Here is a 23153-nt window from a genome sequence, read left to right as displayed (position 1 = left end):
CGAACTAAGCGTGCAGCTGCATTATGAAAGCAGTGAAGTTTTGTAAGACTGCTTTTGGATGCTCCTAAATATAGGATACTAGCAGCCCGTCCCGACGTTGTCCGGGAGCAAGTAGGCTTCAGGGCCCCCGCCCGCCCCGACGTTGTCCGTGGGTCCCCCGGAGCCTTCCTCCATATATTGCAGTATTATACCTCTATGTTTACTTTGTAGGCTTTTGTATCCTGCATACGTAACTTTTTCCTCCAGTAATGCACCATTTGTCTCACTTTTTTAATGCTCCTTTTGCTTCCTCTTGCTACCTGCACACGTCACTTTTTCCTCCTATACCTCTATGTTTACTTTCTACGCTTTTGTAACCTGCACACGTAACTTTTTCCTCCTGTAATGCACCGTTTGCCTCACTTTTGTAATGCTCAGTTTGCTTCCTCTTGCTCACGATGTACGCTTTTGTAACCTGCACACGTAACTTTTTCCTCCTGTAATGCACCGTTTGGCTCACTTTTGTAATGCTCCGTTTGCTTCCTCTTGCTCACGATTTTCATTTTTGCTTCATTTTTCCACCGCTCCTAAATAAATAACCTACCTCATCCGCCACTCACTGCTCCTCCCCGCCTGTCCGCCGCTCCTCACCGCCTGTCTGCGGCTCCTCACCACCTGTCTGCCGCTCCTCCCCGCGCCATGTCCGCCGGTCCTCCTCCCGCTCCTGGACGCCGCTCCTCCCTGCGCTCCTCACGTCGGGCACGCACGTCGCGGCCGGCGCTTCTTCCAAGGGACTACTTTTTTTCCGGTAAATTTTTTAAATAACGTATATTTATTACGTTTATATAGCCTATGTCCATCTGCACACCCTGACGATTACAACAATGTATCGGGTGTGTGGATTGGCGCTATGGTTCTCGAGTTTACCCGCCTCAAAGGTTCAAAGTTCTTCCTTTATAATAGTAGTATAGATATAGATTGAATAGTCCAAATGAGATGTGACCAAAGCATGAATAGTTTTCCTGGCAGCTAAGGGAAAAAGATCATTAAGTTTCCTTACGATTTTTAGAACCACAAAGCACTTGCTAACAACTTTCCTAATTTGGTTATCGAAGAGTTTCAATTCAAAACATAGCCCCAACGTTTTAGTTTCCGATTCGGGGAGAGATTTGCCCAAAGGACTCAGGTCACCAAGCTGAGGCCTAGATCGAGGGAACTTTCCCAACTGTCAGTACCTCAGTTTTATTGCCATTAGGTTTTAGGCAACGATTGGACATCCAAGAAGCAAGAATCTCTAGACATAATGAGAAGTGTGTGGCTGTAGCCTCGGAGTCCTGAGAAAGGGTGGAAATTGACTGCGTGTTGTCTGCATAAGACACAATTGTCACATTGGGTATTTCCACAATGTACGCAAGGAGAAAAATATAGAGATAAAAAAAGGTGAGCCTCAAGATTGAGCCCTGTGGAACTCCTTGCTTTCTGGCAGAAAGGGATTCTGAGCGACCTGAAAACTTAGCTTAGAAAGAAATGATCGTAGCCAGCGCAAAGATAGACCGCCCACACCGCATTTGTTTAGCCTTTGAAGGAGTAAGTTGTGCGATACAGTATCAAACTCTGTGCTTAAGTCCAGTAGAACTAGTGCGGGTGTTTGTTATGCATCCGCACACTTTCTCGAAGTTTTTGTCACCAGAGGAGAGCAGATTCTGTAGAATAAGAGGCTCTGAAGCCTGACTGGATCGGATGGTATAAGTCTTTTGCGGCAATGCACATGGTTAGTTGTTTACTCACCACTTTTTCAGTGATTTTGCCAGATAAAGGTAGTAAGGAAATAGGACCTACATTTTCTAGTGCTGTGTGGTCAGCAGAAGGCTTCTTCTGAAGTGGAAGAACTATCGCCTGCTTCCTCTACAGAGGAATATCGCCTGCGCAGAAATAGTGTGAAGCGCTGTTGAATATATGGGAGGATTATTTCCTTTGCCTTAATCAAATTCTTAGGTGGAGCAGGGACCGAGGGGCAACCTGACTTGATACTCTGCTATGCTCTTCAGCTCCTCCAAGTTCGGAGCCATACATGACTCAAGACAAGGAGGAGGTCAAGATTGAGGGGTCTGGACGCTTCTAGAGGAAATGTATTATAGATGGTTGCTACTTCGGACAAACAATGGTGTGCAATTCTCAGCAGATGAAGATGTGAGTGCTGTCGTTCGCCCCACTGAGGATAATATTTCAGGATTGAAAAAAGTTCTTTGGATGAATTATTGGCAGGTTCTATTTTTTCTGTATAAATGTCACATCTGGTTTTCCCAATAAGAACATGATACTTTTACAGTTAAGCTTTGTAGTTATCTCTGCTAATGGGGCAGAACTCTTTCTTTCAATTAGGTTCCAAACATTTACATGCTTTTTTTCGCTAAGCTAAGATCTTTGGTAAACCAAGGAGAGGAATTCTGCACCGTGGGATTTTTTATTTCCTGTTGTGAATGGTGCAGCTAGGGCTTCCGGTATCCAATTTTCAATTTGAGAGTTGGCTAGAGTGACATCCTCCCTTAACTGGAGAGCAGTACATAACAGCGATGTGGCAAATATTTCAGGGTTAAACATGTTCCACTTTTTTCTCCTAGTCCTCTGATTGGGCATGTTATTAGGAGAAGTCCTGAGGGGTGCACGGAGAAAGGCACCCCATAATGGTCTAACCAAGGAACTATTAAAGGTTTTGTGACTTTAATAGTGTGAAAGTTATTGAATATGGGATCTACGGTGTGGCCTAGTTGGTGAGTCGGGGTACGCGCTCTTTAAAAGATTCATGGCATCCAGCTCCCTGCCAAGAGTTAGTGCTTTGGGACTGGACTCATCGTCAAAGTGTAGATTAAGATTACCTAAAACTATCAAATTTTTATAGTGTAGGGAAGGTTGGACAATGTTTTCAGCCAAACTGGCAATAAATTGTGTTGCAGGGCCTGGTGGGCGGTGGGTCAGAAAGACCATTAGGGCAAAAGTTTCTGCTAGAAAGAGAGAGAAAAACATGGCTTCACAGTTCTCAATATTAGTAGCTTTAATAGTACATTTCAGAGCTAGCTTCTGAATAATGGCTATCCCTCCACCTCTTTTATAGGGTGGTCTTGTCTTACAATCCTGTAGCCTAACGAGATCGCACCCAGAATATCTGGTGCTGAGGATTCACTGAGCCAGGTTTCAGCCAGAAACAAGGCATCAGGTTGCTTTCCTATAATGAAATCAAAAATGTAATTCTTATGTTTGGTCATAGAATGACAGTTGATCAGTAAGAACTGAGAGTTGTAGTCCTTAGGCCTAATGGGCTTGTTGTATGCTAGACTATAGTCGAAATGGGAGCATTTCAGTTTAGAAGGGTCCATCATGAGATTGAGCACACACACTAAAGCGGTTTTCGGAGCTAGACTTAAGTAGGTCAGATGATTATCTTAGCGTTAGTTGGGTAGTAAAACTGGCAACTGTTTTGGCCCCTTGTAAAGCCGGACACCGACGGGCAAAGACAGGCTTGCCTTTGGCACGCCAGCTGCGTGTCCGCGCTGAGGCCAAGCCCAAATAGTCCACCTCCAGGTGCCTGGCCATTCCCCACCAATCCGGTGTGAGTAGCGTGGGAGGTGGTCGGGGGAGTGAAAGCACTCAACACACCCTACACTTGTGAGCTGGAACAGGTAAGGTGATCATAAGCAGAGAAAATACAGAGCCAGGCAACTCCGGCACTTAGGTGCTACAAGGAAACAAAAGCTTACGTAATATTAAAAGAATGCCAGGCACCTCCACGCATTAAGTGCTACAAGGAAACTAAAACAGTAAAACACTCCAGTGGGAGTGGTGTGAGCACTCCGATTGAAGTGGAAGAAGGTTAGTATAGATCGCTCCTACCGCAGGTTGTGATTACATGGTTTGCATGGTTGTTTGCATACATATGAGCGCCTGCATGTTGTGTCCTTTGAGTGCATGCATTACATCAGAGACAGACCTATTGCCGTTGCTTATGCCTTCTCAGTTCACCTAATGCACTTTAATGCAACATGACAGCTCCTGTACATTAAAGCACTTACAGTAAAATAACAACCATTAGCTAAGACTCTAGGCCTTGTCTTAAGCTAAGCCTGTAGGTCTGGCTTATAATTAAAAATGGATGCTAGAGCTATTGGAATTTCTAATGCTTTTTTTTATTCAAAAGTTTTTATTCGGTTTGAAACAAACCATAAAAGCAACAGTTAAATACAGTCAATGCGTGTATTTATCAATCTGCAGAGGGCATGTGTTTCCTTCCTCATTTCCCCACTTATATCTGTATTCCCCTGCATGAACTCCCTTTACTCCCTTCCCTCACTTCCTGAAATTTCAACCCAGGCTTTACATTTTTATTTTCTTCACTTACTTATTTTTACAAGGGTCTGGAATCTTCAAATTGCAGTCAGCTGATCACTTCCTTCTTTTGTGTAGCTTTTGCTTTCTCGCCCTAAGTGCTCCAGGTATGCCCAGGCGCGGGTCCCTTGCTCACTGTACCACTAGATTCAAGCTAGCCTCGCTGCTGAAGGGTAATACCAAGAAACCGGTCTTAGGATGTTTGTTTGCGGTCCAGTGAGGACCTGGCTTGGCAGTTCGGTCTGGACTGTTCCCATGAGGAACAGGGTCAAGACTGATTTGCATATGGCTGGGTCTACACTGGGGTAGGATGGTGAGCAAAAGAACAATGGATTTAACCCAGATCTCTTGAGTGGGGGTGAATGTATGATTTATTCAGCATTTCAGCCATCATTTGTTTGCGTAGCATTTTTCACCCTAAGTGGGATGGGTATGCCCAGACGTGGGACCCTTGCTCGTTGTGCCACTGGATTCAAGCTAGCCTGGCTGAAGAAGGGTAAGACCCAGAAACCTGTCCCAGGATCCTTGTTTCCGGTCCAGTGAGGACCTGGCTTAGCAGTTTGGTCTAAGCCTGAAGAAAGAACAAAAAGGTCCTTAATGGGATAGATCATAAGAGCTCCGGTCAGTACCCAAAAAGACATAATGATGAGTCCGTAAGAATACAGTTATGCAAAACATTATATCTCTCACCCCCCAATGAAACAAAGAATACATCACGTCCCACCTTCCCCCACACTCACACACCCCGCCCACCTCCCAACTCCCCCCCCACCAGCTAAGACACATAGCTGGATGTCCATTCAGGAAGGCTGAGCCTCTGAGTCACCATCTCCCCCCACCCGGACCGCTCGATCCGGAGGGCCCCGAAACTCAAGCCACTCCGACACTGTCCCCGGCTGATCAAAAAAACATGCCCTACCATCCGCCTCAACTCTAAGACGGGCAGGAAACAACAGAGTACCTCATGCCTCTCTCCCGCAGGTCGGGCTTCACAGACAAGAACGATTTTTGTTGCTTCTGCACTCTTGGTGTGAAGCCAGGAAAGAAGGCAATAGTGGTGTTCTCATATTTAAGGGGAGTACTGGCTCTTGAGCACTGAAGAATAGCATCTCTGTCTCAGTAGTTTAGGACTCGGGCCAAAATGGGCAGCGGTGTAGCGCCTGGTCTGGGACGGATGCCCAGGACCCTATGTGCACGCTCAATGATAAAAAACTTACTGAGGCCCTTCGGCTGCAGGTGCTTGAGAATTAGATCCTCAACAAACAGGACTGGGGCCAGCCCCCCGACTTTTCAGGTACACCCAGGATGCGAAGATTGTTAGGACAGAGGCAGCCTTCATAGTCATCCAACTTGAGGTCAAAGGCAACACGTGAATCACACAGCTCTCCGACCTCCCTCTGCAACTGGGAGACGTCTTCCACGAGACTGGAGGTGGTAAGGTCAACCAGTTTTACCTTTTCATTCAGTTTCCCCATATATGCACAAATCAGGTTAATATCTATGGCCATTGAATCCACCTTATGCTTCAGCGAGGTTTTAACCCCAGATATAGCATCCATGACATCCTTAAGAGAGAGCTCAGGTTCATCTCCAGTCAGCCCTCCCTTCACCGAATCCTCCAACAGCCGACCCTATGGCATATACTTAGTGATTGTGTACCAGTCGAGCTTCATTGATTGAACCGGTTTTGACTCCCTGGTACCGGTGCCCTTCACACGCTCCATGTCCAGATGAGCAGAGCGCTATCAGGGGTAGCCCCCAGAGACAGCCAGAGAGCACTCTCAACACAGTAAATCGGGACAAGGGCCTTCCAGAATCCGCAGCAGCAAGGACGAACAGCACAGCCCACCAATAATATGAGCTCTGAGATGGGCCCTGTGCTGGCGCGCCGCATCGGAAAGATTACAACAGGATCAGTCCACCCCCGCAGGGGATCCCGGCTGCACCTCTGCAGCACTATCAGATATTAATCAGCTGCGCCCCAATGCCCATTCACTGCTCCCCATGCAATGCCGTATCCAGAGACGTTCAGTGCACCAACCGCTGACTGCTCAATAGTCCACTGCACCTCCAGAAGATTGAACAGCAGAGGGGAGCGGCTCAGCAAATAAAGGGGGAGGGAGGGGAAGAGGGACTCTTCCACTAACTCAGTGTTTCGCAATCCAGATCCACCTCCACACCCCACCTCAAAGCATTGACAAACCACCTACGGTGAAGGCCCCAACCTCTCGCAACAGGCCCATCACACTCCTGTAGACTCAGCATGCGACAGTTTCCATATGACACCAGTAGAGCCCCCCATAGCAGCGCAGCGTCACAAGGGCCCAGTCCGAAGGGGTACAGGGGCGGGGGGGGGGGGAGGGGGGGAGGGGAGGGGATTTTCCAGCAACACAGCAGCTGTTGACAAGAAGCGATTCCAGGGCCAGCCGTCTGCCCCGCACCTCACAGCACCAAGCAGTGGCACCCTCCACCATACAGCGCAGCCTGCACTACCAACTCAGCAGGCAGATGAAGATGCCCATCAAGGGGAGGGGGAGGTGGCCTTCCACCAGGCCGAGGTTGAAAGTCTTGAGGTTAGTAGTTTTTAATACGGAAATGTTTCATAGAACGATGTGGACTGAACAACATCTTTCCAAGTGCCAACTTTTAAAATTACAACACTGAATCTTAGAGAACATATGTACAACTAAGGTAAGATCAGAATTTGTGAGTTTTTGTGCAGGGTCTCAAATATTCCCTAAAGTTTGCACTTACAGAATCTAGAACATACAGTACCTTACGAGCATTCGGCTGGCAGTTTTCACTTATCCACTTTGAGTATATTGAAAAAGAATGATTGGTGGTCAAATCTTCACTCAGAAATCCCATACTTTGTGCAAAGATGGATGCTAATGAAGAAAAACAAAAACACTAATTACAATACACGTTTAAATTATAAGGATTTGATTTATTTTTGGCGGTTCATTCAGGCGGTCAGCATAAATTTTAGTGGCAAGAGGCAGACATTCAATTAATGATGTCTGGCAGTGACTAAGCAATTATAATTCTAACGTTAAAATGATGCAGTGGCCATTAGGGTATAACAATGCTGGCTTCTGGAGAGAAAACAAAAATAATTATTCATAGTTTATGTGGGCAAAATGAGGTCCTAGTTAAGGTTCGTAATGACACAAATATTTAAAGCAGAAGCACTGAAGAGTTTTTTAATTTTTTTTTATATTAGTCACATAATTAAGCCCTACACTCATTTCACCCTAAATGGTTCTTCCTCAAAGCAGCAATACGCTATGCATTAACAATGCCTCTACGTTTGGTTCAGCTTATCATGGATTATATGTTGGATGATGTAAGCCAAACTGTACAATATAATGATAGTGTAAGTCACAGAGGAGGTGCTTGACCATACAGAGGAATGATACAGCAATCTTAGTGCCTTTAGAAGGGCAATGATCTCAAAGTTGACTTCCAATGTCATATCCAATGAATAATTGAGTGTATTGCATCACAAACAACATATAGGTTTGCATCCTTCACAGGGATCAAAAGTTATTCAAGATCAGGTTTGAGTAGCTCAAGCAATTCTGTTTTAGGTCTTGCATTAGCGGACTCTCTAGACACAAGCATCAATAGAATTTATAAATAGAAAAATACTTACTTATGTACATGCATAGAGGGGCTGTGGGTCAGATATCTTAGTCCATCTTGAAGACTTCAACTGTAATTAACATTTTGCGTCCGCCAATCACACAATACACCAGGATAAAATCTAAGCCTGGTTCTAGCATGGGGGCCAGGTCCGCCCAAACATGACCGTTGGTTCTCCCAGTCAGTAGAAGGGTCCAAGGGGAACTGCAGAAGAGGCCATGTAGATGGCCAAACCTTGAATGTTTTTTCACTTTGTTTACATTATGCATCTATCAGGGGTAGCATTGTCACCTTTCTAAAAGAAAAATACTGTGCATTTGTTGTGATTGTAAGTGTGTGCAAATACCTGTACATGATACTAATAGTACTATGAATAAAATCAAATGTATTCATTTGGAACATGACTTTTCTGTCTATTTACTTTGTTTATTAGTTCGGAATCTTTGCAGCTTTAGAACATATTTAAAGTGTGTGAGAAAGTGCCATCTTTCTTGCATTGGTATGCCTCTACTTTTTGCTTCACTGCTGATGTGTTTTGACTGAGTGGTCCCTGGGCTCATGCCAACCAGGTGCCCAGGGCCTGTGTTCCTTCCCTAAAACTGTGTTGAAACTAAAACCCAATTGGAATCTCTGGCCGCCTGTCAGCCCCTAGTAAATGGTACCCTAGGTACCCAGGGCATGGTGACCAGAGAAGACACCAAAGGGCTGCAGCACTTATCGTGCCACCCTTAGGGGCCATGTACCCTGACACCCAAACACTGCCTTTGCAGGCTGTGTGTCTAAGGGCAGAACTAAACAACGAGTTGACATGGCACACATCCCTGTGTGGCACTAGAGAATCTCTAGTGTCATCCCTTAACGGGCACACAAGTATTTGTCTTCCCACACAAAGAAGACTTTCAATCCAGTGTTTCAATTGTTCATGAAGTTTATTTTATATTTGTAGAAGAATTTATCATCATCATTTCATGTTGTTCATTCGATATCATTCATATGTTTGTAAATCAGACATTGTCATAATAAGGCATCCAATGCATTTCGGGCATTATATAGCATGCCCTTCATCAGGGAAACAGACACTGTAAAACAAGGAATAATAAAATCATATCATCAAAAGGTTCTGTGTGAGTCTTATTAACATCAATCATGACATAAACAATACAAGATCTGCTTGATATGTGCATATAAATCAGTATGAGCTGTGTGTGAATTCAAGGGTTTAGTGATTCACATGCTGTGGTTAGTATTAGTGAAAAAACAGAAAGAATTTTCTCAAAGAAAAATGCTCTAACTCACATGGCTGGGTCTCTAACAATACTTGTAGTTCTGCAAATCAAAAATAAAGCAATGTTACAAAAACAGCCTCAACTGGTGGGGCAGTTCATAAGGCAAAAAACATACTAACAAGCAGGCTGGTGGTCTATAAAGTCCCTCACAACTAACCTTGCTCAAGAATAGGCGCGCGATTACGTCCTTCTCTCCTCGTACTCCGCGATGGCTCAATGAAATGCCGATCGCGTTCACCTATTTGACCTAGATTCAGGTCATGTGACGAGTCACATGGCATGGCCATAAAAGAAAGACTCATTAGCGAGGGTAGCGAACCAGTGTATGATATCTAAGTGATACCCGAGTCACTGAGCATTATCTAAATGCTGATTATCATGATGGGTGGCCTGGAGAGCCGGTTGCGAAAAAATGCTAGAAAATGTTTGAAAAAAATATATAAGCTAACGAGATTGAAAAAATTAGGTTAAGAAAATGGAAATGGTTAGAAAGAAATACCGGGAATCGAACTTATCACTACTAGGATGTTAGATGAGCTGTTCTATGGTTAGTGCTATTGTAGAATATGAAAAATGGAAAAGAATATAAAAGTGTAAGTGTCAGATGTGTATATGAACTCACATAGTATACACAAGGAACAGTCAGGGGAGCAATTAATTATAGGTAAAATGCAAATTCAATTCTTTCATTTAACCCCAATGGTTTCTGGCAGGATAAATTTTGTATCCAATAGTTCTCTCTCTGCAGAAGGTATTTAGAATTGTCTCTGCCTTCTACTTTCTGGACCGTTTCAAGGATGATGAATTTGATCTGGGAGATGTTATGATGTTCTTCAACAAAATGGGAGGATAATGCAGATTTCATATTTTTCAAACGAATGTTGGACTTGTGTTCGGTTAGACGTACTTTGATTCGACGTTCCGTCTTACCAACATACATTTTGCCACAAGGACATCTGATTCCATAGATGACATTACTCGATTCACAGGTGGCATTTACCTTTAGTTTGATGGGGTAACCTTTTGAAGGATGACAAAATGTGTTGCCACGGATTACGTTGTTGCAACTTCCACAGTTAAGGCAAGGTTTCGTACCAAAGAATTTCGTTGCAGGTGTTGAGGTTGTGGATGTTTTGTGTTGAAGAATTTCTCCAAGATTCTTTGATCTAGTGTAAGCAAAGATGGGAGGTTGATTAAACGACTGTTTGAAATCAGGTTCAAGATTCAGTATGGACCAATGTTTTAAAATGGTTTGTTTGTATTTCCTGCTGGATGTAGAATATCTAGATACCACCACTGTACGTGTTTGTTCAGATTTAGTTTTGATGGTTAGGAGTTTCTCTCTATCCAATGTTTCAACCTTTTTCTTTGATTCCTCTAGTAGAGATTCAGGGTAACCTCTATCCGAGAATTTCTTTTTGACTTCTCTTAGTTTGACACCTAATGCATTTTCATCTGAGGTAATTCTCTTTACTCTTGCCATTTGTGAAAACGGCAGATTGTTAATCAAGTTGGGTTGATGAAAACTCGAGTATAACAACATGTTGTTCCTGTCCAAGTCCAACATTCGTTTGAAAAATATGAAATCTGCATTATCCTCCCATTTTGTTGAAGAACATCATAACATCTCCCAGATCAAATTCATCATCCTTGAAACGGTCCAGAAAGTAGAAGGCAGAGACAATTCTAAATACCTTCTGCAGAGAGAGAACTATTGGATACAAAATTTATCCTGCCAGAAACCATTGGGGTTAAATGAAAGAATTGAATTTGCATGTTACCTATAATTAATTGCTCCCCTGACTGTTCCTTGTGTATACTATGTGAGTTCATATACACATCTGACACTTACACTTTTATATTCTTTTCCATTTTTCATATTCTACAATAGCACTAACCATAGAACAGCTCATCTAACATCCTAGTAGTGATAAGTTCGATTCCCGGTATTTCTTTCTAACCATTTCCATTTTCTTAACCTAATTTTTTCAATCTCGTTAGCTTATATTTTTTTTCAAACATTTTCTAGCATTTTTTCGCAACCGGCTCTCCAGGCCACCCATCATGATAATCAGCATTTAGATAATGCTCAGTGACTCGGGTATCACTTAGATATCATACACTGGTTCGCTACCCTCGCTAATGAGTCTTTCTTTTATGGCCATGCCATGTGACTCGTCACATGACCTGAATCTAGGTTAAATAGGTGAACGCGATCGGCATTTCATTGAGCCATCGCGGAGTACGAGGAGAGAAGGACGTAATCGCGCGCCTATTCTTGAGCAAGGTTAGTTGTGAGGGACTTTATAGACCACCAGCCTCGTTGTTAGTATGTTTTTTGCCTTATGAACTGCCCCACCAGTTGAGGCTGTTTTTGTAACATTGCTTTATTTTTGATTTGCAGAACTACAAGTATTGTTAGAGACCCAGCCATGTGAGTTAGAGCATTTTTCTTTGAGAAAATTCTTTCTGTTTTTTCACTAATACTAACCACAGCATGTGAATCACTAAACCCTTGAATTCACACACAGCTCATACTGATTTATATGCACATATCAAGCAGATCTTGTATTGTTTATGTCATGATTGATGTTAATAAGACTCACACAGAACCTTTTGATGATATGATTTTATTATTCCTTGTTTTACAGTGTCTGTTTCCCTGATGAAGGGCATGCTATATAATGCCCGAAATGCATTGGATGCCTTATTATGACAATGTCTGATTTACAAACATATGAATGATATCGAATGAACAACATGAAATGATGATGATAAATTCTTCTACAAATATAAAATAAACTTCATGAACAATTGAAACACTGGATTGAAAGTCTTCTTTGTGTGGGAAGACAAATACTTGTGTGCCCGTTAAGGGATGACACTAGAGATTCTCTAGTGCCACATCTGTGTTGTGTATCTTGACGTCGCAGGACCCTCGACGCCACCTTACGGTGCACCATAAAAACGACTAACTGTTGAACTTTGAGAGTTAACAAATCGCTGTGCATTTATCCAATTCTAATATTATAACACATCCCTGTGTGCCATGCTCACGAAACCCACTGCCCTGGCATACCTCAGTCACCCCTCTAGCTGTGTCCCTATGCCAGTGGTGAGGGCACAGGTGCATGAGCCCTGCAAGTGCAGTGCTGCCATTTAAGAGTATATGGTGCTGGGAGGTTGTCATTACGAACTCCACAGCACCATGATGGCGTCACTGAAGACTGAGGAAGTTTGATATCAAACTTCTCAGCACATTAAACCCGCACTGATGCCAGTGTGAGATTTAATGTAGAAATGCACTACAGAGGGCATCTTAGAGATGCCCCCTGAAACCTAACCTACAATCCACGTTCTGACTGTGTGGCTGCCGAGGCTGCTACTACCAGACATGCTTCTGGACCCCTGGGGCCGAGAACCTGCCACTCTCGGGGGCCTGGAAAAATGCACATCCTGGGACAAGGTGCCAGGCCTCCTCCCCCCGGATGGGCAGGGGAAGCTTCAAAGGTATACCCAGCAACTGGCCCCACCGGTTCTGACCCCCACTCTGGCGGGAAGAACGGCGGAAAACCCGAAGTGAAGAAAGGGGGTGTGCCAGCCTATGCTAACCCCACCCCTCAGGTCGGTGAAGCACGACTCCGGGCTCCGGCCATCTTGAAGATGGGGAGCCCTGTCCAATCACAGCTAGGCTCCTTCCCCACTCCCACAGGAGAGGAGCAGGCTAGGGGGTGTACTCACCCCAGGACAGGGACCCATTGGACCCTGCCCTTGCCCTACCTGTAACACCCCTAAATTTAGTATTTAGGGGCACCCGAACCTTCCTTCCTCATATCCGATAAGAAAACAAGAAAGAAGATCAAGAAGATGAAGACCCGCAGTGCAGCTGACAACAGGTCAACACCAACTGACCTGGCCCCAGCTCCACCGTCCTGGAACCTGCCCCTGCTAAATCCTGGTGACTCCTGCGGACAGCAACCTGGGAAAACCCGGAGGACCTACCTGCCTTGACCCCTCAAAGACTGGGACTCCCATGAGCAGAGGCTCTGCTCAAACAACAAGACCCCTGGTGCCAGCCAGGAACCGCGAATCCAGCCCACTCTGCACCCGCCGAGACCGGCCCGTGCCAGTGTGATCCAAGACCACGAGGACGTCCCCCCCGGCGACTGGGGCCCGAAGTCCAGTGCCCTAAGACCCTTCTCGACGACCCAGAAGACCTAAGACCCTTCTCGACGACCCAGAAGACGCCGGCAGCCTCAGAACTAGGGACCCCTCCAACCGCGACCAGCCGAGGGTAAGATTTCCCTACACCCAAATCGAATAAAGCTACTTTTTGACTTTGACTTAGAATTTAGGTGGCACTCCTAGACCCTGAACTTCAGATTCAACAGACCTAAGAAGAAAAAGGACAAAGAAGAGCTGCTGAACCTAAGAACCGAGTGCCTGCTGTGGACTCTGGGTACAAAACCTTGCCTGCCGCTACAAAGACAACCGTTGTGGTTTGCGGTCTCGTCCTGCTACTGTGAGGACTCAAAGAATGCCTGAGGACCTCCAGCACTTTGCAAATCCTCCAAGAAATCCCTTGGAGAAGAGGAGCTACTCTCCTGCAGACCCCAGGCACCAAACCTGCAGTGTCCAGCCTATCGACTTGCAGCTCCTCAGCCCAACCGATGCTGCAGCTGCCCAGGAAGGGGTACTTAAGGTCTTGAAGGTCAACTCTGTCTCCCCACCGAATGTGAAGACACCAGGACCTACCGGAGCGTGCTGTGCCAATCCCTGGGGTACCAGACAACCTGCAACTTACACCGACCAAGAGAGTCCACTCCTTACTCCAACAGCCTAGGAAGCAAGCACCCATTGAGGGACATCGGAACACCGGAGACCCACTTTGTGAGTAGCCCAGCTGTCTGGAAATCTTCTCTGCAACTGGCATGCCCCTGACCGCGAAGACTATCTTGACGCACAGAGCCTGGCTGACAAAGCTGCTCTGCACCCAGCCTGGGAACAGTCGATCCAGTGCTCCTGCAACACTTGCTATCTGATCCCTCCTTTGGGGTCCCTCTGAGTTGCCTATAAGTCCCTGTTTTTGGTACCCCCCCTTCTTCATAAGCACACAGCTAGCAAAGTCTTCAGCACCCTGGTCCAGCCAAATCAAGGACGTTCCAGACAATCCGCTGGTGGAACTTTGTACCTTGAGCAGCTGATACCATAAACCCTCAAAGGTGAAACCCTAGAACTGACTGTACAATTTTATATGCATTTTTGAATTTTCTCTCATCGAAAATCATTGTGCGTAATTCCACAAAATAGTGAACTATTAAGTACTTATTGGAGAACAAAGTTCTTGGTCTGAAAGAGTACATAAAACTAAGAGTCATTTTTGCAAATTTGTTTCGGATTTATTCTTGAGTGGGTGTCTCATTTATTGCCTCTGTGAGTACCACTAATGCTTAGCACCACCCTCTGATAATGCCTAACTTCTCACCCACACAACCACAAATAGCGTGTTGGTATGATCTACTTTTGCCTCTATACCAATCTCACAGTGTACTTCGAGAGCCAGCTTTCTACAGCCACCCATACAGCAGGCCTGACAGCCCTAAGGCAGGGTGTCTAGTACTACATGTGATGGCATACCTGCATGAGTAGATATGCCCCAGTGCTAGTCAGTTGCATTACTGCCAGTACAAGTGACCAGGGAAGTAATTTTGGAACATGTGCTGGACACTGGTGATAACAAGTTCTTCGCTACAGGATGGCTTCACTGAAAATAGGGATTTATGGTACCGAACATCCCTTATTGGCAAACCCACACTGATGCCAGTGTCGGATTAATCATGCTCCTATGCGGTGTTAAGTATTAACTGGCACAAGTCACTGGTGTTCCCCATTGGGGAAGGAGGACAGGACAGGAACTGGAATTACCCATTTCAGTAGGCAGCTTAGGAATTGCAATACCTCAATATCTTTCTGACTCCTGGCCGCAACTGGTTTCTTAAAGAGAATCTACTAAAGGTCCTCGTGTCTTATCGCCGAGATGTGGAGAGCTGGTGAAACCATTGCCTCTTTAGAATCATCTTTCTGTCCAATTTTGTATATGCATTACAGAACATCCACTTCCTGCTCTCTGACTTATTGTTCCAGACTGTGGATGGGACCACAACGGTGCTCTTGTAGGATGCTGAGGTGCCTAGGATTGCCTTTCCCCTTCTGACTCGATGCCAGACGGATGGGGTACTGCACTTCTGAATCTCCGGCTTTACTACTGGGTTACGCAGCTGCAGGTCATAAAGAACTGGACTTTCTCGACTCAGCTGGAGACGTCCTTGAGAGCAGATAGAGCAGTTATGACCCCGGAATGCTACCTATGAAGACTATTGAAGAACCGGGGTGCCCTGCACCCTAACTCATGGAAACTATGGTGACAATATGGAAAAGGGTGAAGTAGAAGCTGGTGTGGCTGGGAAGACTGACATTGGAGACATCTAAGGGGCTCTGAACTTCTGATTGGTTTACGGAGGGTGGAGGGTCACAGGAAGTAGGACTACCTGGGCCTCTCCAATCTAGTAGATGCATGGAAGGAGGAGGCGGTGATCCCGTTTGCTGACCTGCAAACAGGATATGAGGTGACGGGAAGTCAGGTCTTGAGATATCAGCAGATGCAGTACATCTTGGGGAATGTGGGGTCTTCCAGGAGGAAATATAGGAAATCCTGCTAGAATAAAGTGTGCAGGGTGCCCCTTTGATGAGCCATGCGGTGTCCTAAATCTATTCTACACTGCTGAATAATTGTCTTCCATGACTTTTCCACTTAGGGAGAAATGGCAGATATACCTGGGTAGACTTGAAGAAGATTACTCGGGACTGGAGAGCAGGTAGCTAGGCGAGGTCGCGTTCAGGGCAGGGTTCAGATTGATCCAGCTAAAAATATTTCATAGGGCATATTGCATACATACCCGGCTTTTCCACAACGGGAGGGCAACCGACAATCATTGGCTGCAGGGATGCCAAATGAGGGGCACCTAGATTCACACATTATGGGACTGTCCGGAGGTGCAGGTCTATAGGGAGAAGATAGGTAAGAGGCTGTCTGGGATTTTGGCATATAGGGTGCAGCTCACGCCTCAGCTAATCTCCCTAGGCATCTTGGGTGGGGTGGGGGGGTGGGGGCGGGGGGGGGGGGGGGAATCACTAGATTAGTACGTCCTGCTTTTTTGCAACCTGGCCTTGATGGTGGCTCGTAGGGATCTCCTTACATTGTGGGGGCAAGGAAATTGCCAACTATGCGGGAGTGGGAAGTTGGCATGGACTGGTGTATGGTGGCTGAAAAGTTGTTATACCAAGGGAGGAGCTGCCCACGTAAATTTGAAAGGATATGGGGTCCATGGATGGAAGCAAGGGAGGTGGCGGGGTAGACCTCCAGGGGAAGAAAGACATATTCGGGGTGTCCAGCTCTGGCCAAGAATGAAGCCCAAAGGGGGGGCGAAAGATCTCCAAGATGCCGCAGTGTAAAGTGGTCCACTTCTAGCACAATGGGATGCACTGTAATTTGGTGGACATAGGCTCGTCCACATACCGTTTGCAGTTGAGGGGAATGTTTTGGTGTCTGTTTATGTCAAAATACAATAAACAATAAAAAAAATTCTCATAAAGGTTACAGATGAATTTTCTTGTCAGTGCCAATTCTCATTGCATTAATTGTCTAATATATACATTTTGAAACGCCGACCCGAAAGGTGGTGGACTTTTAGCTTGCCAGTGAGTAGTGATCTTGACCCTATAACTAGGATTGCAATACACCATCAGGGCTTACTGATTTTGGTCTAATCCCCAGATTACCTGTACTACCAAACACAGTTATTATTATATCTGGACTTCCAGGCAATTCACCACAAATTTATGAAACTCGCCCCTTGCTCCCACCACCCTCCTCCAAACCGCTCTTCCTTCAACCTTCCCTCCTGGTTCCTTTTATTTTCAATTATTTATTTTTCAATTTTTTCACTTTTTACAAAGCTCTGCAATTAGATACGGAGTCAATCCTTTTTTAGGTCGAGCCTGGGCAGCACATGCGCTGCACTGCAAAGCATGGCATGCTGTTTCGGATACGGACTTGAAGCTCCGCCAACTCTCCGCCTATATTTTTAATTGGCATGTGTCCCTGTCTTTCAAGAACTGTGGCTTTTCATTGGTCAGTAGGCTTAGTAGTCCTTCTTTAGTACCGCCTTGCCTCATTTTGTAACCTCCCATGAGGACACCCCCTATTACATGTGTTGTTACCCTGTAGACTTTAATTACAGCCTCCGAGTACTATTTGTTTAAATGTTTTTCTCCGGCCTGCTGTTGCAGGCAGGACACGCTCTCCCCCAACATTTGAATTTTTTTCTCTCATAGCACAGCACGCCACGCTCACACAGTGGCTGCCGTGCCTTTGGTTTATTTGAGGGCCGAATGCGGCTTTTCTTTGTCTTTTACTATTTCTTAACTTTTTTTTACTAACCTATGCCACGCTGTCACGTTAATAGAGACCAAGCCCCTTTCTTTAGATGAACAGTGTCTAAAGAAAGGGGCGCGGCAGCCATTAAAGTGAAACCGCTGCATGGGTGGTTTAAAAAACAAGCATTTGCAATGCAATAGGTCTCGTATTTAGGGGAGTTTCGTGGATGTGACACCATTTCATTGCAAACGCATTTTCAAATGCACTGAAGCATTTTTTGTTTTTTAAAAATGTATTTAATTTTGTTACAGCTCCAAGGTGGGCATCCGGCAACTTGGAATGGTAAACTGGAAAGAAAGAAAAAAATGGAAGCCAAGTAATGACATATATATGTGGAGAAGTGTGGCTCAGGGGTTAGAGGCGGCAGACCCGGAAGCTGAGATCGGCCCTGGACCAGGGTTCAATTCCCCGCCTCGGCGGCTCTTGGGCTAAAAATTCCACGGTCTCGATAATTCTCGCTCCGGTGCCTTCTCGACTCACGGGTTCACGCTCTGCGACTCTGGGCAATAGCTTGCTTAATCTCCACAACGGCCCCTCGCGGCGGGATGCCTGGCTTTCACCTTGTGGATACCCTGCCGGGGCCTCTCACAGGGGAATACCAGGACGGGTTCCCTAGGCAAGCGCCAGGATGCCCTTTGTGGTGACAGGTCGCGCTATGTAAGTATACCTACATTTACATTTACATATACACACATACATGGTGACTCTCGTCTGTAAATGCACCATGCTGGGAGCTGAAAGCAAATGGCTGGCAATTCATTACTAATGCACACATATACATCCTCTCATCCGTTACGGGTAGCTTTGGCTGTAGGCAGCATTGTATCCCATTCCTTCCCACCCATTTTGAATCCATGGAGTACAACATTTAGTCACTTTTTTCTGCTATAAGTTTTTTCCAGTCAAAGCTCTACTTATGCACTACTTGGTTCCACACCCCTGCCCGGTCCCTGACGACCTATATCTTTGTACTTTTCAACTGTAATTACATTTCTATGCTACTGCTTATTCTGGTTAACTTTCCTTTGCTGGGTTTCTCTAATTGATTGTACAGCTGTAGCAAGCACTCTACTGGCCAGTGTTTACATTAATTGCACCCTATTTACACAGTGTTGTCTTATGTCTCTGCCATAGCTTATTTCACTGGCTCTCATGCACGGTATGTAATGTTAACTCAATTTCTTCTAACTGAAGTTGCAAATTAACCACATCACCGTTTACTTAATGGCTACATTTGTTAAAAACATGTGATATATTGTAAAAACTCAATAAAGATATATAAATAAGGAATTGCCAAGCGAGATACATCTGTCTATCTGAAAAAAGAAAAAAATGTTGCTTACATTTCATACACAAGGGTTGGGCAATGCTTCTAGTCGCTGCCAAAAGTTGTTCATGTTTCTTAGTTTATTTACTGTTTCTTTTAACTCCTTGCTTTCTCTAACCCATAAAAAAATGGATGTGCATTGCTATGTATAGTATTGCACTGGGTCTAGGTGAGAAGAGATTGTTGAACAGCGTTAAGGATTAATATTGCCGACATGTAACATGCATATGACGAATTTAGCAATGTGATACGGTGCAATGTCATTAATAAAGACAAGTTAAAAAAAAATGTATGTAGACCTGTAAAGTTCAACATGGATAAGCAATTGAATTATTTATACCGCTCTTTCCCTATTAAAGTACTCATGCCATTGTCTACGTGAATTCATGTAACGCTTTTTCATATATCCGCAGATTCTCTATTTTGACACCAATATTTACTACAACATTGCTGATGTGTGTTTATATTGTTTTATTTAAAGAATATCAATAGAAGGGACAGCACATACCGTCAAAAAAAGGAATTGCCTTTCTTTTCGCTTACTTGTTACCTATTTATTTCAAAATTAACTAATAATGAAGCAATATGAAACCAATAAAAAAAAGTATCCGAAAAGTATTAAAGCAGTTTGACTGTATTCATAGGTTTCTTTTCTGTATATGGTTATTGAGGGTTGTTATACAATTTGTATGCTATTTGGGAAGATGTCAACTCGTGGCTGGAGTTGCTACATTTGGAAATCGGAAACCATAGTTTAGCTCAATATCCGGTAATTCTGTCTGATCACTTAATCTTTTCGTGCCTACAATTTCTGAAACTAGTGTGGTTTATTGATTACGTGTTCTAAAACCTTCCAGCTAAGTTTATGCTGTAGCTAAAAAACATGGAACCCTTGGCTTCGGACCATGCAGTGATTCACATCACTGCATGGTCTCCCGAGTGCTCACAATCTTTTGTGTTTTTTTTGTTTTTAAGTCCGTAACTTCACGTTTTCATGCACTATTAATTTATAATTTGGAGGACATAAAATGGAGGAACGAGTGGCGTCACTAGGGGGGTGCGGGGGGTGCGGACCGCACCGGGTGTCACCCCATCTGGGGTGACACCAATCTAATTTAGACAGGGAGCCCTGTGGGATTTAAAGTTGGTAAAATACGTATTAAAAGAGTATCTTAAGGACAGTCACTGCCTCTATACCTTTATTTACTTAGAACGTAAACGTCAGCACTTTGTTAGTTACTTGTGTTTGCCACTTCCAATTCGTGCTATTTCAAGAGTCCGGGTAGATACTACTTTGTTAAACAAATTAGTGTAATGTCTTCATACCAAAGCAAACCCAATTGTTATTCTCGATGTTTTTGCTTTTCTTGCCAATGCGGTTCAGCTTCGTAGCATGCATTTTGTCAATGCAGGTCAGTATCAGTAACTGCCTTTTATAATTACCTTTAAGCCTATACTACTTAGCCAATGGCAAAGCAAACGTTCAACTAACGCCATTCTTGTTTCGTTTTTGCCTTGCTCACAGTTTAGTACATAAGTTATTTGACTGGTGCTTTAATATGTTACATTGTGCTATTATTAGGTCAGGTCTACCAGCCAACACATGCCCTGTGTGTTGCAAGGTATGTTGTGGCTTACCATGAACAGAAAGAGCCTTAGAGTCAGTTCACTGCTTACCATTGGTTGGCTTTCCTCGTCATTCTCATTTCCCTGTTTCCTTTTCGTGCAACAGCTTGTAAATCTTGCATTTGACCCTTCCAATGAGCAATGCCTCTTTACTGTGTGTGTTGTTGCCTGGTGTCTGCCCGATTTCAGGAAAGGAAAATGCTACTTTTCCTGTAAGCATCTATAAGTACCTTGGACTGCTGTAGATAGACGTGCTTTGCCTACTTCTGCCATCCACTGTTGACCGCAGGTACTACATGCTGTTTTGTTTGAATAAGTTTCAAGTTACAGTAGTGTGACTCCTTCCTAGTGTTCCAATGCATGGGCACCAACTCCACCCTGACATTGTTTCTTTGCCCGAACCATCTGGTTTGGATGCGTTTGTAACTGCGCTAAGATCTACAGGCTCTCTGGGTTGCCCTCGAAAATAGCTGGTGTTGTGTAAGCACTCAAAGAAAGTGCATGTGTTTTTGAGCCATCTGCATCATGTAATTCTTTGCCCCCGTGCAGCTGCTTTCTCAGTATACTTCTCTTCTGAGCCCCTCCTATTAAGCTAGCCTGTGTGCTTTTTGTTGCATCCATCTGCACACTCTTGTATTGCTGCTTACATGCCCCCCTATTGTCTCTCTTTTACTTCAGTCTCTGACACCTACCCTGTGTCCCACTGTTAGACCTGGCATCACTGGCATGGGTTTACCCTGTATTTTAGCCTTTAACTCCTGTGTTTTTGCTATGTTTTGGACTTCGTTTAGCTGGTCTAGATGCTTTGGGTACTTGCCAGCTGTTCAGTGCCAAAGTGTAAGTGTTCCCTTTGTAAATTATTGTTATATATTTGTGATTCCATCATTGGCAAATGTGATTTACTAGTCAGTCCCTAGCACAGTGCACTGTGTAACCAGGGCCTGAAAATTAAATGCTGCTAGTGGGCTGCAGCACACATTGTGCCACCCACGTATGCAACCTGTAAATGTAACTCAGGCCTACCATTGCAGAGCCTGTGTGCCGTTTAGTACTGCCATGTCTACCTGGGAAATGCACTCGCATGCTAGGCCCTAACCTTCCATTTGCCTACATGTTAGTCACCCCAAAGATAGGCCCAAGGTACCCTTGTGGACAGGGTGCAGTGTATGTGAAAGGTAGGACATGCCCTGATGTGTGTGGCATGTCCTGATAGTGAAAGACTGCAAATGTAGTTTTTCCCTATTGCAAGGCTGCCTGTTCCCATAGGATACAATGGGGAGTTTGCTTATAACATCTTATAAACATAACTACCCCTGGGAACAAGGTAGGAAAATAAAGTTTACTATGCCTGAACTCAGACTGTCAAAATGCATATTTTAGAAAGGTTGATTTTTACATTCTGTGTTTGAAAATACCACTTTAAGAAAGTAGGTCTTTTCTTGCTTAGACATCCAGTGTGACTCTGCTAGGATGTGTACTGACTGTCTGGCTTCGTAGTGACAGGGGCTGGGGATGTGGAGTGGCTCCAGAGTCACTGGATGAGTCAGGCCAAAGGCAAGCCCATTTGCGCCCGTCCGCACGTGGCCAGAACCGCTGTGTCTGCCCCCCCCAACACAGCATGGTAATAAAGCGGAAGACCTGCACCAAGTAAAGGGAGCTATTAGGGATCATTGTTTTCATACCATCGACCCTAATAGTAACTCCATCCAGTGCCTCCACTGTTCCTTCAAAGCGGCAACAGTCCAACATTCCACTGCCACTTCCCTTATATGTTATAATATTTTCCTCCTTAACTGCAGGTCGTTGCCTAAACATGCAGCAGACATCTCTATTCTCCTGGAAGAGGAAGGGCCAGAGGTGCTGTTTTTAACAGAAACCTGTCTCACCTCAGATTCAGACCCTGACCTTATCTGGGTCCTTCCCCTGGGCTACAGTATCCAGAGGTTAGACAGGACTTCTGGTAAAGGTGGCAGGATCACTATTATATTTAAAAATCACCTGACCTGTTGTACTGCTGGAAGCCCCTTACCAGTTTGTGAAAATCTGGCATTTTCTATTAGCTTCTCACCCACGCTCACCCTGTTGGGAATTTTAATTTATCGTCCCCCTGGGCCCATGGGTCAATTCTGTAAATCTGTACCAGATATAGCTGCCAATCTGGCTAGTACTCCTGCTAACTTTACCTTGCTGGGTGATTTTAACCTCCATTTTGTCAATCCCTCTCCGATGTCTGCAGCAGAGTTAACAAAGGATCTAGAAAGCTACCAGCGTTCTCAAAAAGTTACCTACTTAACACATATAAAAGGACACCTATTAGACCCCATCTTCTCTAATCTGGAGGACTTAGCAGGAAGAATACCCATCCCAGTTCCTTGGTCTGACCATTTTGTTATTCCATTCACTTGGTCCGCTA

General features: G+C 44.7%; 1 protein-coding gene across 2 annotated transcripts in view; it reads right to left on the bottom strand.

Annotated features, from left to right (window-relative positions):
• AGA (aspartylglucosaminidase) overlaps positions 1–23153 on the bottom strand; it is a 284566-nt gene that overhangs the window by 116627 nt on the left and 144786 nt on the right. For both annotated transcript variants that reach the window (XM_086949806.1, XM_086949807.1), the window contains exon 4: positions 7135–7247. In XM_086949806.1, coding sequence (XP_086805932.1) covers positions 7135–7247 — 113 coding nt within the window. The remainder of the gene's footprint in view (positions 1–7134; positions 7248–23153) is intronic.

The sequence above is a fragment of the Lissotriton vulgaris genome, unplaced genomic scaffold (genome assembly GCF_964263255.1).
Source record: "Lissotriton vulgaris unplaced genomic scaffold, aLisVul1.2 SCAFFOLD_884, whole genome shotgun sequence".
NCBI classification, from domain to species: domain Eukaryota; kingdom Metazoa; phylum Chordata; class Amphibia; order Caudata; family Salamandridae; genus Lissotriton; species Lissotriton vulgaris.
Note: the sequence above shows the minus strand (reverse complement) of the source record. Positions and strands in the feature narration are given on the sequence as shown.